This window comes from Malus domestica, chromosome 05 (assembly GCF_042453785.1).
Source record: "Malus domestica chromosome 05, GDT2T_hap1".
NCBI lineage: Eukaryota > Viridiplantae > Streptophyta > Magnoliopsida > Rosales > Rosaceae > Malus > Malus domestica.
In genome coordinates, this window is record NC_091665.1 from 15682729 (window position 1) to 15700762 (window position 18034).

Consider the following 18034-nt stretch of genomic DNA (forward strand, 5'->3'; position numbering starts at 1 on the left):
GCTGCGGCTGCAGGCCATGCCATGGTCGGGGGACACCAGGAAGGGTGTCGGGATTTTGGGTTTGGGGCTTGGCTTCGTGGGTTTTTTCTCTGGGAACAAGGAGAGCTGCATGCTCTCTGCTTGCGTGGAGACCCCATCTGCAGGATGGTGGTCACGGATTCTAAAGAACCCAGGTCCCAATCGCAAAAAAAATGTGTTTTTTTTTTCAATTCAATTATATTATATGCATGTATAATTTTAATGAATCACTTATTTATGTTGATGCATATGCAAATAATAGTTTCAATGCATGTACATATGTAAGATTCAATTCATGACAAATATCAAATTCACATAATTGTAGCAATTTTGATTATGAAGCATACACAATTTATGTAGAATCTAAAATACGTAAAACGTAAAGTTGGGTCATGCATCATGGTGAATGTTCATGCTATAAGGGCTTGCAAAATATCGAGTTAAAAATCGTTGTTTGGAAAGAACCTGATTGCGTGATGATATGGTTGAACTGGTTTGATGCAGAAAAATTCTTCAACGTCAGATTCCTAAGCGCAGCGGTAGGAGCGTGCTGATAACGTGTTGTGGTCTATTTTTATCTGACAAAATAGAGAGGGCCGGTGGCAGTGGGAGAGAGAAGAGAGATGTGTGTTTATAGAATTGTAGGGGAAAGTGTGTGTTGTTATCCCTCCTATGTTGTGCCTTTATTTATAGTAGTAAAGGGAGAGAAGATATTCCTTCTCCTCCAAGTAATACAAGTTGTAATAGGAAAGGATAACTAGAATCAAATATAATCTAGGATTTACACAATCATACTTATTCTAGGAATGTTTACAACATATATATATATATATATATATATATATATATATATATATATATATATATATATAAGTGATATATGTAGATTTCACTCATAGCTACTTAAGGCAAAAGAAATAATACACGTATAGACACAGTGTAGTACCGTTAAGTTTCATAAATAATGTAGTATCGTTAAGATTCATAAATAATGCAGTACCATTAAGTTTCATAAATAATATAGTAAGTTTCATAAACAGTGCAGTACTGTTAAATTTCATGAACAGTGTAGCAAATTTCATAAGTATGTGTGAGGATGCACATGTGCATCAATTTTTTTTATTCTTTTATGGCGTGTTTACGTGTCTGTAATCGGAATCAAAAGTCGGAGTGTGATTCCGATTACAGGTTATTCTTGTGTTTACTAAAATTTAGAGGAATCAAAATGAGTGGGGGCCCACACGAAAAATGGAATTGGATTCCTGTTTTTGGAAGAATTGTATTCCGGAGGTGGGAGGTGTCATTTGAATTTCGGGAGACAAGCAGAATCCGGAATACAACTTTTCTACCTATTATAACCCCAACTAATTCCTAAAACTCCAATTTGCCAGTGAAACCAACAAGCCTAGACCTCTCTGCTGCCTCCCTTTCACCTCCCTCTGCATTTACACCCTAATCAACCATTCCGAACCGTCTTCAGATATTGTAAAGCTGGTTCTTCTATAGTTGTGGCGTCGTGGTCGTGTGGGGATGGAGGAGCAGGAGACAGACGGAGCCGCAAGAAATGATAATGAAGGATGCACAGAAAATAAAATGTAGGGGATGGAGGGAGAGGGTGGTGGCGATGGCGGTGCCGGCTGGGGAAGACTAACGAATGATACTGGGAGCAGAGTAAAAGACGTGAAGGTTTGAAAAGGTCGAAAAATTGGGCTGCTTGGGAAGTTATGGGGGGTGTGTATAAAAATTAGGTTTAAAAAGGGTTAACAATTTAGTTTAGAAAGATCAGAGAGAAAATTTAATTATTTATGGGTTAATGTTGTTATGAAAATTAAATTTTATTAATTATCACATAAAATCACTCATTTAGACCAAGGGCAGTTTAGTAATCAAATGGTTTCGATTCTGATTCAGAAGTGAATTGGTAAACAATTTATATGGAATTGACATCATTCCTACTCCGTTTCCCGACAGTTTAGTAAACACCTTTCATAGGAATCTATTTCTGATTCCTCATCAATTCAATTCCTCCTCAGTTCAATTCCTCCTCAATTCAATTTCACCCGTTTTGATTACAGATTAGTAAACGAGCCATTAATATTACAATTTTGTATTTTTTCATTAAAATTTAAGTTCTTTTGTCATTTTTTATTAAAATTTAAGAATTTTTCATTAAAATTTAAGTATTTTTCATTAAATAACTTTGACTTTACAAGAGAAAGCCCGACAGAGAAAAAAAGTCTTTCCCATCCCAAACTTGTGATCATAAAGGCTGAAATGCCTATGTGAGTTTTCCCGATCTCCAAAGAGTTGGATAACCTTGACTTACCACAAGTTGTCCTTCTTAATTAAAAAAAAAAAAAAAAAAAAAAAAAAAAAAAAAAAAAAAAAACTTAGCCCAAGCCATTCTCATAAAAGTTTCATCATTGGTAACACATCATTTGATTTAAAATTTGAGCCTCACTAGCATTATCCTTTAGTATAAGATTGAACTTGGAAACCTGTGAAGCGGTGCGTTTTACCTGGAGAGGCAACAGTGGTGATCGCGAGGTGAACCGTGAACCAAACGACATCGTGCAGATTGATTTCATTACAATCAACCAGAGCCCTATGTAATCTGCTCTCCCAATTCCTTTCCTCCTTTCGTCGCTGCCCCCTCTCTCTAATTGGTCGACGAGTCACTCACTGAGTCACAGAGCGATTCCGCCATGAAAGAAGACCAAGACCAATACCAAGAAGCTGCCACCGGTGAGAAGCGGAAGCTGGAAGACAGCAGCATCAGCATCCTACTAGCCAAGCAGAAAGCTCAGGAAATCGCCGCCCGACTCGTAAGCGACGCCGAGTCAAAGCGTCCTCGACTCGAGGAGGAGCAGCCCTACCGCCAACCCAGCCCCGTCTACAACCCTCCTCCTTACCCTGGTACTGCTGCTTTTTCCCTTTGCTTTCTTCTTTCTAGGGTTTTAGAATTCTATTTTTTTTAATTATTCTATTTTTTAATTAATCTAGTATTTGTATTTGCTTCCTTTGTTAATTGAAAATTACAAAAAATTGGAAGGAAGATAATTGTAATCCCTAGCTTAAGATTTTTGGGGATTTTAGGATCGAATTAAGCGTGAATGTGAATTAGTATTATTTTGAATCTAGTTATAGGCTCAAAAACTTATTTTGATACAACCATATATTGCCCTAAGGGCGTGAGGTGGGGAAATAAATTGGTATAGAATTTGTTATCCACGAGATTTGAACATTAAGTACTCTCACTTACAAGTGAAAAGGATTACCACTAGAATGTAGTACTAAGTGGCAGGGTTGTTGAAACTTTAGGTTTGGGGAATTTCAGTGATAGTTGGCACTTTGGGTTCGGTTTTCGGGCTGCTTTCTGTGTCCCCTGTTATGAACCGAAAGCTTAAGTAGTTAACTACTCTGCTCCTTGAATGCTTGAGATTTTGAGGAGTATTGCTTGCTTCTCAATAATTCGCATTGGTTTCCACAAGTGCTCAATGTCCACTTGTTTACTTCTAGGATAAAAAAGGGACCGTTGTGCGTGAATCTGAATTGTTGTATTATTCTGTGTAAGGATATGCTTAGAGTTTTTATTTTTTATATTAAGAATAAGGTGTCTGGCTGTATTTCTTGTAATTCAAATGCATGTTTTTATCCAGGATCCCTTTCCGTTGGATTTGGAATTTGTGGTGTTATATTTTTATACAATTATCCCTTTTAAAGCACTGCATGAGACCTTTTCTCGTCTTCGGTTTTCTAACTAAAAGGTTGGTTCAGTTTTTACCCCGCAATCAGGACAGTCTTATGGTTCTCCAAGCACAAGCAAGAAAATAACCATACCAAATGGGAAGGTACTTTGTTGATTTCTTGCTGCTCGGAATTATTTCATGGCCCAACACTGATGATTTGTCATTTGTTTTGGTAATTCTGCCTTTAGGTTGGGGTAATCATTGGAAAACAAGGAGAAACGATAAAAAGTCTACAACTTCAGTCAGGGGCCAAAATTCAGATAACCCGGGATTCGGAAGCTGATCCTACTTCTCTTACGAGGGATGTGGACTTGACCGGTACACCTGAGCAGATCAGTAGGGCAGAACAACTTATCAGTGATGTCCTAGCAGAGGTAAAGCCTATGTTTATATTGGTTTTACATTGATGTTATCGCTGTTTCATGAATCCGAAAGGTATCAGTCTCTAAAAGGACGTTCTGATATTTTTGTTGTACAGGCAGATGCAGGGGTCTCTGCTCCGTCTACAAATCAGGGATTCAACTCAATGCAACCTGGATCAGAACAGTTTATCATGAAAGTACCCACTAATAAGGTTAGATCATTTAGTGGTTATTTTTTCTATATTTGAAGCACATGGTAATGTAGTAATGTATAATGTTCATATTTGCATTCATGATTGTTGTAGGTTGCTTTGATCATTGGCAAGGGAGGTGAGACGATCAGGACTATGCAAAGCAAGTCAGGAGCTCGTATTCAGGTGTGCACTTTCACTTTAAAGGAGGAGAGGGGGGAAGAAGTCATTGAATGTGATATTAATATGAACTTCCACTTATACTATCTCAGAAATCCATTGGCTTTGGCTTATATTGGTCACATTATATTTTCAAATTGAAACTACATCAGCATTCTTGAAATAGAAAATGCAATTATGAAACTTGGTTCATATTTGCATTCTTTCCTGTGTTAAGGCCCATTCGATTGGTTTGATGGTTTCGGAAAATTGAGGCTTTTTGGCCCCAATTCTATAAATTTGACACAGGGCCCAAAATTGCTGTTTTTCTGGGTGTGATATATTAGATTGCAGCACTCATTTCTTTTGTTATAGTAACTTCTCTATTTGAACCAATCCTGGAAAAGGTCGTATGTTGTTTTTAGAATGAACCTCCAACTATTTAGGGACAAGGTCCACTAAAGAAAAGCATGAAAACCATAATAAGAAATGTATCTTCTTTATCCGTGCGCACACACATATAACCTCTATGCAGAAACAGCTAAACCTAATGAACAAGAAATATGCAATACAAAAATGTGGATTGGATGTATACATAGTGATATTTTATACTCGAAAAGAAATACAAACTAGTTGAGTTAATTTACCCCAAATAACATATTCTCTTCAAAATCTTAATTTTTTAGAATTACAAAATATCTAATTTCATAAATTTTATCTTTAATATTGATGAGATAATTAAATAAAAAAAAATGTAATTGTTATGTTATTATAGCCACTGTATGACTGTGGTTGAACCTTTAACCTTGACCCTCTTTCTATCTTTGTTCAATGATTGGTCTATCTTTTCTAGCATTGCTTCTTTTAGTTGTGGTTTTTTCATCTAGATTAAATGTTTATCTGCTATTTTTATTCCTAAAGTTGTCAAATGACTCCAACCTTTCTGCATCATATTTGAGAATATGGCCCTGAATAAAAATAGCATAGACATTTTTGTAGGATGACAATCATCTCATACATGGAACAAGTTTTGCATGCTATTTGTCTCATGCATTCTTATATCTTATCTCCATTATATTTAAGACATAATTTTGGTTCAGGTGGTACCATTGCACCCTCCTCCTGGTGATATGTCAACTGAGAGATCAGTACATATAAATGGAACGACAGAGCAAATTGAGGCAGCCAAAGAATTGGTCAATGAAGTAATCAGCGGGGTGAGTCATCAGTGCTTGTTGGTACCTCTTTCATTATTCGACCTTTTCCTTTCCTGAGTTAAGTGAAAATGAAAATGTGCAAATTCTATAAAGAATTGGCATTTCTTTCTTTTCCAAACCTTTTAGTCTGATGAACAAAGTCTTGTTCGGGTTAGCATGGTTGGATTTCCAGGAGAACATTAATCTTGGTTTTATGCATTCTTGTCATGTTTGAAATGAGATTTGAATCTCTGTACTTAATCTAGCAACTTTTGCCAATGTTGTGGGAAAGAAGAAACATAGGGTTTCATAAGAGATGGATAATTGCACAGCTTGTCAAATAGGTTTAGGTGTGGCGAAAGATTGCGAACTAAATTATTATTGTGGGTGGACCCTAGAACTGATTTGGTTTGAGGTTTTTGAGTGATTGAGAGCTGATAAATTTTGTTGAAAGCACTCCTACGTATTGTCTGTCTTTGTTTCAAATACCAAAGAAAGTGGTGGTTAGAATTGAAATAATTGCAAGAAATAGCCTTTGGGAGGGAATGGGGAAGCCAAAAGGAACACTTGATAATTCGATGATTGTTTCTCAGGCCATACTGGGGTTATCTTTGGTTGGGCTACTCGTCATCTTTCCTCGCTTTGTACTTTCTTTTATTTTTTGGGAACTGTTAGTGTATGCTTTTAGCAGGTGATATAGTGCTGATAGATGCGAAGCTTAACCTCTAGCGGGAAGTGTTGAAAGCTAAAGGTCTTCGTGTAGGTAGGTCAAAGACAGAGTATATGGAGTGCAAGTTCAGTAGGAATGGGGGCCTAAATGAGATAAGGGTAAGGATTGGAGATCAAGAAGTACCAAAGAGGGAATGTTTTCATTATCTAGGATTTATCTTGCAAAATAACGTAGAATTAGAGGGAGATCTCAATCATAGAATACAAGCTGGATGGATGAAGTGAAAGAGTGCATTAGGTGTGTTGTGCGATCGTTGTATGCCACTAAAGCTCGGGATAATTATGTAGGAGCCGATAAACCCAATGATGCTTATGGCACGAAATGTTGGGGTGGTCAAAAAGCAACACGTGCAAAAATTGAGTGTAGCGGATATGAGAATGCTTCGTTGGATGTGTGGGCACACGATAAAGGATAGGATTAAGAACGAGGATATCGAGGTAAAATAGGAGTGGCTGCAATTGAAGATAAGATGAGAGAAAATCGATTAAGGTGGTTTAAACACGTGAACCAAGAATGACAAATGTTCTGTTAAAAAGATGTGACTATGATATGGAGGCTCTAGACAAAAGGGGTAGAGAAAGACCTAGGAAGACGTTGAACGAGACTATAAGAAAATATATGGAGTACTTGGAGCTAACGGAAGACTTGGCGCAAAATCAAGCGCAATGGCTTTCTAGGATTCATACAGCCGACCCCACTTTGTGGGACAAGGCTGGGTTGTTTTGTTGTTGTACTCGTTATTTACACTCCAAAAATCTTAGAACTCGTTTGGATGTGCTTTTAAAATGACTGAAAGCGCTTTTGATGAAAATGTTTTTAGAACCAATCTTTTGTAAAGATGCAAGTAAATCCTGGAAAAACACTTAAAGTGCTTCCTGGAAGAAGCACATAACTGGTGCTTCTTGCATTTGGAACCTAAAAACATTTTCTCTAAAAGCGTTTTCTGTCATTTTAAAAGCATATCTAAACGAGCCTTTATTTTGTACTCCTCACAATTGTAATTTTCTTTGTAAATATAGAAAGTTTGGAGTGCTAAATGAGAATTTTGGAGTGCTAATAACAATTCTCTATTTTTTCACTAATTTTTCTTTTATATACGTGAACATATAATAATGTTAGGTATCATGGCCTAAGTTCGGACTTGGGTTTCTGGTCAAATTCTGCTCATGCTTGTCTAGTACTCAGAAACATTCAGTTCCCATTACTGGATTCTTGCCTTTGCTCATCTTATATATATTTTCTTTCAAAACTATATCAAAGTAATATGTTTATTTCAACACCTTTGTTTCACTTCTGCAGAAGCGTATAGTAAATCCCTCTGGAACCAATAGCTATATGCAGCAGTCTTACCCCCCTCCTGGTGGTTGGGCCCCACCAGGACAAGCTCCAATTCAGCAACAGCAGCCCCATTATGGGTATGCACAACCAGGAAGTTATGCCCCTCCTGCCTCATACTACGGAAACTATCCTACACAGGTAGCAGGTTGGGATCATTCAAACCAAGTAGCCACGTCTCAGCCGCCTCAAGACAGTAGTGGATACAATTACTATGGACAACCACCTCAGCTGGGGTCAGCTCCCCAAAATCCTAACTACAACTACAATCAGACACCTCCCGTCGCCATCCATGGTTATGATCAGGGATATGCTCAGCAGCCAGCAAGTTATGGAGGCCAAGCTCCAGGATCTGATTACCAGCAACAGTACGCAACTACAGGATATGGACCACCTGCGGTGCCATCCAGTGCGGATGCAACTGCTTCTCAAAGTACCCAGCCTTCAGCTGCTTATCCAGTTCCGTACAGCCAGCCAACAGCCAACCCTCAGGCTGGGTATTGGACTCATCCAAGCAGCACAGGTCAAGCACATCCTGGTTATTACCAAACAGGTTATGGAGGGCAGCAGGGGGTTGAAGACCCTTCTGCAGCATCTCAGCCCGCAGCATATGGACACGGTGAGTACCATCAGCCAGAGCCTTCCCATTATGCCCCAGCAGTGAATCCGCCTACAAACAGCGAGTCACAGCATCAGCAGCAAGACCACTCACAGCTTCCAAGCAATGGATACGAAGAGCCATCAGGTTATGGTGGGGAAAGAACCGGCGACAAGAATTCAGATGGAGATGCGTCGGCCCCTGCAACAGAGACTGTTGGTTCTGAAAGTTGATATCGCTCTCACATATTTCCTTCTGTTCTTTCTCTTTTCTTTCTTGAAATGATTTTTGATATTGCTCTCACATACCATCTGTGTGGCTGCAGGACATTATATTTCTAGTCTTAACATGTAGGAATATCTTGCTAGACAGCCGTTTATTGTGTTCATATGTGATGATTAGCCGTCAACCGGCTGTCCAGGAGTCGCTGTTTTGGGGATCTCTAGTTGTATGTTAATTTAATTTCGTAATACTTTCAGTCCCAAGGTCCATGAAATATTTGTAATCGAATGGCGCCATAAGAGCACGAAGGTAATTTTTGTTGTTTGGTGAATGCATAAGACAGTTTGCCCGCGTTTGATGTATCGGTTACTGTTAAGCACTAGAGTCTTAAGCTACGAAATGCCCGGCTGTCTTCTGAAATATTTGAGTGTGTTGCCTTGGAAGAACAATACAGATGAACAGTAGCATGCCACTATAAAAGGAGAGACAGAAACACAGGCGGAGGGGGAACCCTCCAATGCGCCGTTGCCCCAATTTCACATCCGTACATTTGTGACTGAAGATAATGTCGAATTTCCTCGGTGGTGTTCTGAACTCCCGCTTGCACGCGAACCCCCACCGAAACAAAGCATTGTACCAACTAAATTGCATAGACTATCTCTTCCGCTGCTGTCGATGTCAATGTTGGGACCAGACGCCTTCTCGGGCTCAGCTACGAGAATCCTTGATATTAGATGGCAGCACTCTGGAGATATACGAGTGCTGGACATTCGTTATCCGCTGCAAAAGAGGAAAAACCTTCTACTTGAGTTAAGTATCGGTAGAAACGGTAAGTTTTTAGGCTCCCCGGGATCTTCAAACGGGTACGCACCCACCAACATGACGTACAAGGTCACCCCGCAAGACCATACGTCCGCAATCTGGAAAAGTAGATCAAAACGGAGATTAGTAGCACGATTTAATCGGTTTTATGAAAGCAGAAACACGGGGAAGAGTATCCTTCAGTGCAAAATATTGGATCAGTTATGCAGGAAATCGAGTTCCAACACTGAAACTTCATAAGCAACCCTTTCTTCTTAAAGGGAGGTAAGCAATCACATTGCCAGCATTAACTATTTTACTTTTTGCTTCCCTGAAATTGGAGTTCCCTCATTTACCCCCTGAACTTTATTAAAGCACTCGAAATGCAAAACTAATTCTCGTTGGTTTGGTAAATTGGGTACAAAGCCAATATTTTGCAGTTGCTAATTAGACTTTTATGGCTAATTCAAATAAAAAGTGTACAGAGTGAACTAGCGAAGAGAAAAGGAAGGGATAAAATTACTTTTTTGCCCTCAAACAATTTGCATGTGCTGTGCATGTGTCTGAGTTGAACGGAAAATTGGATGGAAAATCGGCAGCTCCTTACAAGTTCAAGAGGGAAATCGACAAATACCCCTAAGGAGCTGCCGATGGGGGGAAATCGGCATGCTCGCTTGGTTACTATTGACAGAGAAATAGAACAGCCTTATCATACTCAACTAAGCGATGAGGGGAGTATATAGTCAGACAAATCGATTAAAAAGTTATAAGCTAGATATTTTTCCAGAAAGTCATAAGCTAAGTTAAATAAATACAAATACAAACAAGTAACACGGTGACAAATGATTTTGTAAAGAATATAATCCAGAAATAACTTAAAGTGGAACAAATATAACCTAATAATCAAAGATTATTTAACATGTTAGTTTAACAAATAATCCTACCCGACTTTAAACGAATTACCTTTCCATCATATTCTTTCTTAAGTAACACTTCAGGTGCAATATATGCAGGGGTGCCGACGGTCGATTTTGGTTGTGAATGCATCATGTGAAATTTGGAAAAATAATCAAAATTTGAATACTATATAGAATTATAACCACATTTTTAAATTTATGATATGTATAACCAAAAGTTGATATAAAAGTACTAATGTACACTTAATGATTAAGACTTTTTACAAAACAAATTCAAGGCCTCACCTCAGCAACCTGACAATTCTAGCCCTCTCAAAAAACTTAAACCAATTTCTAATTATCAACCTCAAAAGCTAAATTTCCAACAAATACCTTGACCTCTTCATGTGGCTCGATATTCGAATCCTCCTCTCTCTCTCTCCTCAAAGACCCGGTTTCCTCGTTGCCGTCGCTCCGTCAATGGTGAGCATGTTGTCCTCTCCACCCCAGTCCAAGGTTTGGGCTACGAAGGCGACGGAGGAGAAACGGGTTTTGCTCCTGAGGGACAGCTAAATTTCACTCCTTTTTCTTCTTAAGAGATTATATTCACACAACCCAAACTACTTGTCCCACACTTATTTTTTAAATATTTTTTAGATATTGTACACATTACTAACACTTGATAAAAAAATATTAAAAAATTAAAAGGGTGTGTGAGAAGTAATTTAAGGTGTGTGAATATAATCTATATTGTTCTTTCCCTTTGATACACCAGAAAATCACTCAAATCCCACGCTTTTTCCGAACTCAGCAACCAAGATTCAAATATTCATAAGGAGTTTCAGTCAAATGAGGAAACCTTCAGTCAATTGAACCACATTCGCTTCACCCAAGAACCCACATTTACAAAACTCCAACTCTTTCCTTCTATTTTTTGGACTAAATTATATGCTGAAAAACAAGAACAATCAGGTGTGAAGGAAAACATTGAAGATCGAGAAGCTTAGAGCAGCAAAATCATTTGGGTTTTGAGAGTTGGATTTATTTTGTAAAAAGTTATAGTCATGAAGGGAATATTAGTACTTTCATATCAACTTTTGATTATAATTATCATAAATTTTAAAGATTTGCTATAATTGTATATGGAGTTCAAATTTTAGTTATTTTTCCAAATTTCCCATGCAGCACCGAGGACTGAGAAAAGAGACCGAGCCTAATTAGATGGATATGATAAATATAGACAGTACGAAATAGCAAGGTAGTAATACAGATAAGCAATGAAAGAATAGCTGACACTTATCTGTATTACTTCCTTGTTAGTAAGTACCATCTTATTAAAAACACATTTATGTTTGAGTTTAATCACCAGAGATATTTCATAATTTAGCACCGGACTCCAGCAAAATGAAGCCCGTCGTGCATGCCGAGAGAGAGAGAGTAGGAGTAGTACCTTTGAGTAGCCAAAGTTACATATTTTTAAACGAGGAGCTGGACTTCCATCTAACAATGTGTTCTCCAACTTCAAGTCCCGGTGGCACACTTGCTTCAGATATGAATACAAAACAATGTATCCACTCAGAAATCTAGTATTAGTTATCAGGAAAAAGCAGAAGAAGCAAAGATAGACAATGTATTCACACCTTGCGTGACAGTAACTGACTCCTGATATAAGTTGTTGGAACAAGAAGCGGGACTGTAAAACAAGTACATTAGAAATAGGTAGGACTCATTATTAGAAACAAAATCAATTTGGTGGATAAGAACCTCATCCTCACTGAAACGCCCAGCGTTGCATATCCGCTCAAATAGCTCTCCTCCAAATGCATATTCCATAACAATAGCCAGGTGAGTGGGTGTTAGCGTAGTACGAAACTGAGTTCTGCAGTGAATTTAGTTTGTGTTTAGATGTTAATATTTAACAGACCTCTTTGAATCGGACAATGTTCGGATCTCTCAATGACCTGTGGTTTATAATTTCTCTTTGTACATTTTCATCTATCTGTTAGAAGAAAAAAAAAAATACAGAAGTAGAGTAAATCAACAATAAAAGGAGAATATTAGAAGTGGAATCACCAAGCACAACACTGGCACGAAAGTAAAATCTTATGTTGCATGGATAAAAACCGATCAAACAGGAAACATGTCCTGCCTACATTACTATGTACAAATTCAAATTCAAGCTTCATTCACACTATTGATACTAAGATAAAATAAAATGGTTAATCGAGTGGTTTACAACAGAATGCACGCATTGTTAAAACCCATCAAGCCAATGTCTTTCCGCTTCTGATTTACTAGTGAGAACCATTAGTCCACAGTCCTCCAATGCCACGAATGCCAACATGATAGAATTCTGCGGAAATCTAACTAACTGTTCGCAGTTGTGTACTTATTGTTGGTTGCAAAGATTTCCGTGGGGAAGGGTCCTCGGCACCTCAGCACAGCTCCCCAAGGGATTGGCACTTTGGATGTGTGGTCAGACTCTTGCTAGCTGATGTGCTACAAGAATAGGACAAAGTTAGTCCTGAAAGGTGCCTTTGTGGGGACTTAGGTGTAGGCCTTGAGGCTTGCAATCAAAACTAACTAAGTGCCAGACGTGGCACTGTTATCTCAGTATAGCAAATGTAGAACAAGAGTGTATTTAGTCAATTACTTGCGCTCCAAGTTACTCAGACTTCTTGTTATCAAAGGATTGTCGTGGATGGGTTAAGTCAATGTTAAGTTCTTTTTCTTGCATTGTGAACAAAGACTTTTAGTTCATAGTCTTCTATGTTCGAATGAAGGGAGTCCAGATCCCCTTTAAGCCATTTAGTCGTTTGCTTGGTTCTTGATTAATTTTAATGATAACATATCCATTAAACTAACCAGATCCATATGCAAATGAGACTCTTAAAGTATGAAAACAGGTGAATATGACTTGAATACATACTGGAGAATGCATTACGTAATAGATCTACAAATTTAGAGAACAAACAAAGAGCTTCGGGCAAGATTTCACCTTGTTTGTCAAGGTTGAACCTCTTGCAGCCACTTCTCTTTGTGATTATAGGGGTTTGTATGCTAGAAAAGGGATGGATGGTAAACAAGTTTACACAAAGGAATCGATACTATGCCACTGAGGGGGATATCAGAGCTTTAAACTAGAGAAAGAGATAGTTTGTCGCTAAAAAGGACTGAATCTGGATTGATTTCAGCTTTTGGATGCAAATCTGGCTTGAGAGCAGAGTTTGTATGTTTGTTTGTGTGATTGGTTGAGTGTCCTTGTCCCTAGGGCCTCTTCTTCCTTTTATAGACCAATTGGCCTGACTGCTGTGACCTTGCTCTTGCCCGAAAACATTTGAAGGGAAGTGAATCATCAGCTTTTTACTTGGAATGCCACTAGAAAGTGTTATTTGGCTGATAGTAGGTTAGTCTCCATCACTTGTCACTTCAATAGTAAGTACGTGGATTATATTAGGCTGAGAAGGCTTTTAGGCTTGGCGCTGGGCTTTGGGCAAATCCCCTTTTATTTGGCACCATTGGGCTTTCCTTCTTCTAAGTTCAATGTTCAGATATTAACCCAAACACTTATTCTCCAAGTCAGTTGACAGAATGGGGAACTCAGATTTAGCTGCCAATTCTTTACAAGTTTCTACTATTCATGGTTTACCACATACATGGCCAAAGAATCGAAAAGCATGCTCATTTAATCCAATCACACCTAACTGAGGAGAAATTCATTCAAAAGAGAGATGATAGACCAACAAACAAGGAAAATGGAAGAAAATAAAGGCCTTGTTTGATATAGAGGATTGAACTGGAATGGATAAGCAACTATTTCAAGGTATGTTAAAAGGACGAAATGAAAAATTTGTAGCCAACTTGGAGGTAGAAGATGGATTACTCAACTAGAAAAGTTATCCTTCCATTCCTCTCCAAAATGGGAGGTTTAGAAGGGAGAAGTTTTCTTCATGTCTAATCTTCTTCTAATCGTCACTGAGTACTACGGTTTAGTGTTATTCTTCTTCACTTGTATATAAGAGGTCTTAGGTTCGAATCTCGTCATAGGTGAATTCGAATCACATTATTGCTAGCTCTCATTGTAAGGCTAAAGTCCACCTCCCTCCTCTTTAGTGTAGATAATATCATTTGTTCAAAAAAAAAAAAAAAAAAAAAAACCTCTTCTAATCCCCTCACAATGAAAAACCATTCCCTCTACCTTCAAAATACATAAACACTGAATTTAGAGAATTTTCCACATTCCAATCTAATCGTCCATACCAAACGAACCTAAATATGTGTAAACTTTTCAATTGATCATGGCCCGAACAGCTAAGTCCTCCCAATCCCACTCACCAGACGCTCTCCATAAAAAAAGGGAACTGCCTGGTCAATTTAAGGTAAACGTTGCAGTTCAAAATTCATTGGTTATTCATTTTCCTTAGCTTATTCAACAGTTTAGCAGAAGACGTGCTTTCTTTTCTTCTATCCTCCATTCAGCTTTCACCATACAAAATCCTCAGCACTTGGAATTTGAAACAAACGAAAAACAATTCGAAACAGGGACAAAGGGCAACTAAACAATCTACCATAAACTAAAAACACCTATCAATCTTCACATATAAAGAAATCAAATAGAGAAAAAAAATCCCAGAAAAAAAAAGAAAAAAAAAAATTTTTATCACAAATGATCAGTGAAATTGACCATCACTATCATGATGGTCTTTAAAATTGAAAATCAATCAATGTAGTCCCTGAAAATACGTGTCGCAAATCAATGTGGTCATTCCGTCACAATTCTGTTAAAAATTCTGTTAAGTGTTGATGCGGCACATAAATAGGCCCAACAGGATTTACGGGTTTTTATCATAAATGGTCTCTGGAATTGACCTACACTATCAAGATGATCCCTGAAATTGACCCACACTGACACACCCCGTCTCGAAAGAGGGCATGCTGGCCGTTACGTGAGAGTGACGTAACCATTTACACAGTTCGGAAGCTTTAAAAATACAATTACTAAGATGAAACACCCGAGGGTGAGTCCTACTTTTGTGAATTCTGTCAGAACACCGTTGGATTCCTCGTGGCCACCAAAGCTCTGCTATCTAGAACTTGGAGGAGCGCAAAACAAAATTGAGTGGGTCAGTAAAACAAAGTTTTTCGAAAACATTTCATTTAAAATATTTCTAACCCCTCACTGTAAAACCTGTATACTTTCCCAGAAAATAACACAATAGCATATACCTTCAAATATCTCAAATCATCAATCTTTATCAAAACCAGAAAGTATGCCATGTCATAATGTCAAAAACAGAATATGGATGCATCAATATAACGGGTGAAATAAGGAATCAACCGGAGACCCTGCAATTGGTCCTGTACGGTTAATTCTATAGCTCAAAATCCAATCCAACCGGAGTCACCACGGTGACCTGTACGGCGCTACTCTGCACATAAACCGGAACTACCTGAAGTAGTCTGTACGATAAGAATGGTGTAATAATACGCTCTAGTGCTTCTCTTATCAATCATCTGTGCACATAATCTAAGGTCACCTACCAGTCGGAATCACCTCTAGTGGTCTGTACGACTAGCATGTCGGAACCCTCTATCGGTCTGTACGACATGCACCTACTTGGATCCAAGGTGAGAGTGCGGTGCGGTGAATAATATAAGCACTAACACCATGGTGCAAGTTATGAGCTCTAAACACAATTCACATCATCAATGATTCACATGAATAACATAAAACTCACCTGATACTCACCTGTGCGTCCACAACACCAATTCACATATATATATGCATCAATTATCAATTCATATATCTCATAATATGCATGCATGGTATTTTAAAACGTACTTTCATTTAAACTCAATTTCTGGGAAAAATATCAATAGTATATAGGTATAAACAGAAATACTGCCCACTCACTTGGAGTTCACCCAACAACTCCCTAGCACAACACATCAAGGCGTCATGATGATCGGCGCCTAGAACAATAATCAAATCCAACATCAGAAATCATATCGATAGAATATATAACTTATATAAAACACGTCACTACATAGTTCGATCCGGAAGATCTGCAACTCAGATTTCAAATCCATAATTTCCAGAGGTCCACAATATACCTCTAGGACAACATCCTAAAATTTCATTACCATCCAACGGTCGGATCTACGTCAATTTCCAAAACCAAGTGGCGGTTAACATTCTATTTTATGAACTTACAACTCCAATTATGAAAGATCCGTACATTGGATTCCCGATCCGCAAGTTCCTATAATCCTCAAATATTACGTATTACAACGTATCAAAGTTTGGTGACAATCCGACGGTTGGATCGTCGATTCACCTTTTGGCCTAACCACGAATCGTAACGAACTTAGGTTCAATTACTCAATTTACGTCCATTAATTATCAAAACTGAACCTAGAACCTTAAACACATGCTAAGAATGACATTGGCGGGCCATTGGCCACGTGCCGCCGCACGGGCCGCCGCGGGTGGCGGTCGGCCGTCCCGGCTCGCCGGAAAATCCAACTATTTCCAAAAATTCTCAAAAAATACAGAATTGAAGATCTCAATGAGTAGAGTAAACTTTATACCTGAGGCCAAGGCCAAATTGGCCTGGAAACACTTCAATTTCACCAAAATCCGTGCCGAACCCTAGAATTGGGTGAGTTCCAATTCGTCTTCAAATCAACTCCGTCGTCCCAACCAATGCTTGGGCTTTGTTCTAGGTTCTAAGGGAATGCTAAAGGTGTTAGTAATTGAAAGAAAACATTTCAAGATTTGAAGAATTTGAACAAGAAAGTCGCGGGACCCACGGGTGAGTTCTTCACCAATTCACCATCAAATTTCATGATTTTTGGGGTGAAACATGAAGAGGGAAGGCCTAGGTGTTGATTGGAAGTGGTACCTTGATCCAATTTGTGAGAATTCCGGTGAAAATCGTCGGAATTTGGGTGTGGGTGTCGCGGGTCGAAACGGGTCGCGGGTGAAGACCTATTTTTCTTCCTTCTCTCCTCCGCTTCTCGCCCTCTCTCATTTCCTCCTTTCTCTGTTCCGATTGGCCGGCCTCCTCTTTCTCTTCTCCCCATTCGCCATCACTCTTTCCTTTCTCTCCCGGAGCTCCTGCTCTCTCTTCCTCTGGTTGGGCAGTTTTGCCCAATCTCTTCTTCTTCTTCTTCTTCTTCTTCTTCTTCTTCTTCTTACGCACACACACACACAAACCTTCTTTCTTCTCATCCCAGCCATCCATTTATTTCTTCATTAAATCTGGGCCGTCCACTTTCATAAAAGAAATTCCAGATTTTACTAAATTATAATTCCTAAAATGCCCAAATTTCAAATGTTAATAAATTCTTCGATATAACTCCAAATCACGCACCGTCTGCTCTCACGCGTCCGTAGCGACGAGTACTACAAGGATATGTCAAGAAAACAAATCTTAGATGGCACGACACAACGATTAACCTCGAATAATGCGCGTGCCTCAAAGGGAATTTTTTTTGTAAAATCCTTTATTAAAACTTTAAAACTCTTAAAATCAGGGACGGGCTGTCACACACACCATTAAGATAGTCATTGAAATAGAAATTGAAAATCAATCAATGTAGTCATTGAAAATAGGTATCGCAAATCCATATGTTCCTTCTGCCACAATTCTGTAAAAAAATTTCTTATGTAGTGATATGATTTTAATAATTAATTAAAAAAGTTGTCTAAATACCTTTTGCACTATGATTTTTTTTTCTTATAGCAGGGCCTACTCCGAAAGAGGGACTCCTT

General features: G+C 38.5%; 1 protein-coding gene and 1 long non-coding RNA gene across 4 annotated transcripts; one reads left to right on the plus strand and one right to left on the minus strand.

Annotated features, from left to right (window-relative positions):
* The first annotated feature begins 2498 nt into the window (after positions 1–2498).
* LOC114823308 (uncharacterized) lies at positions 2499–8922 on the plus strand. The gene is made up of 7 exons (XM_070822298.1): positions 2499–2934; positions 3796–3869; positions 3956–4141; positions 4246–4341; positions 4435–4506; positions 5580–5696; positions 7705–8922. Exons 1-7 carry the CDS (start codon positions 2724–2726, stop codon positions 8569–8571), a joined length of 1623 nt encoding a protein of 540 aa, XP_070678399.1. The 5' UTR covers positions 2499–2723; the 3' UTR covers positions 8572–8922.
* Positions 8923–8981: 59 nt separating this feature from the next.
* Positions 8982–17550, minus strand: LOC114823307 (uncharacterized). Of its 3 annotated transcripts, none has more exons than XR_011581293.1 (8): positions 17163–17550; positions 16849–16986; positions 16172–16230; positions 12022–12256; positions 11898–11950; positions 11708–11800; positions 10325–10815; positions 8982–9480 (listed from the first exon to the last, which is right to left on the minus strand). It is a non-coding gene; the product is annotated as an uncharacterized lncRNA (long non-coding RNA). The 3 variants fall into 3 exon arrangements; XR_011581291.1 differs by having other exon boundaries at positions 10325–11208; XR_011581292.1 differs by lacking the exon at positions 16172–16230 and having other exon boundaries at positions 10325–11208.
* Positions 17551–18034: the final 484 nt, after the last annotated feature.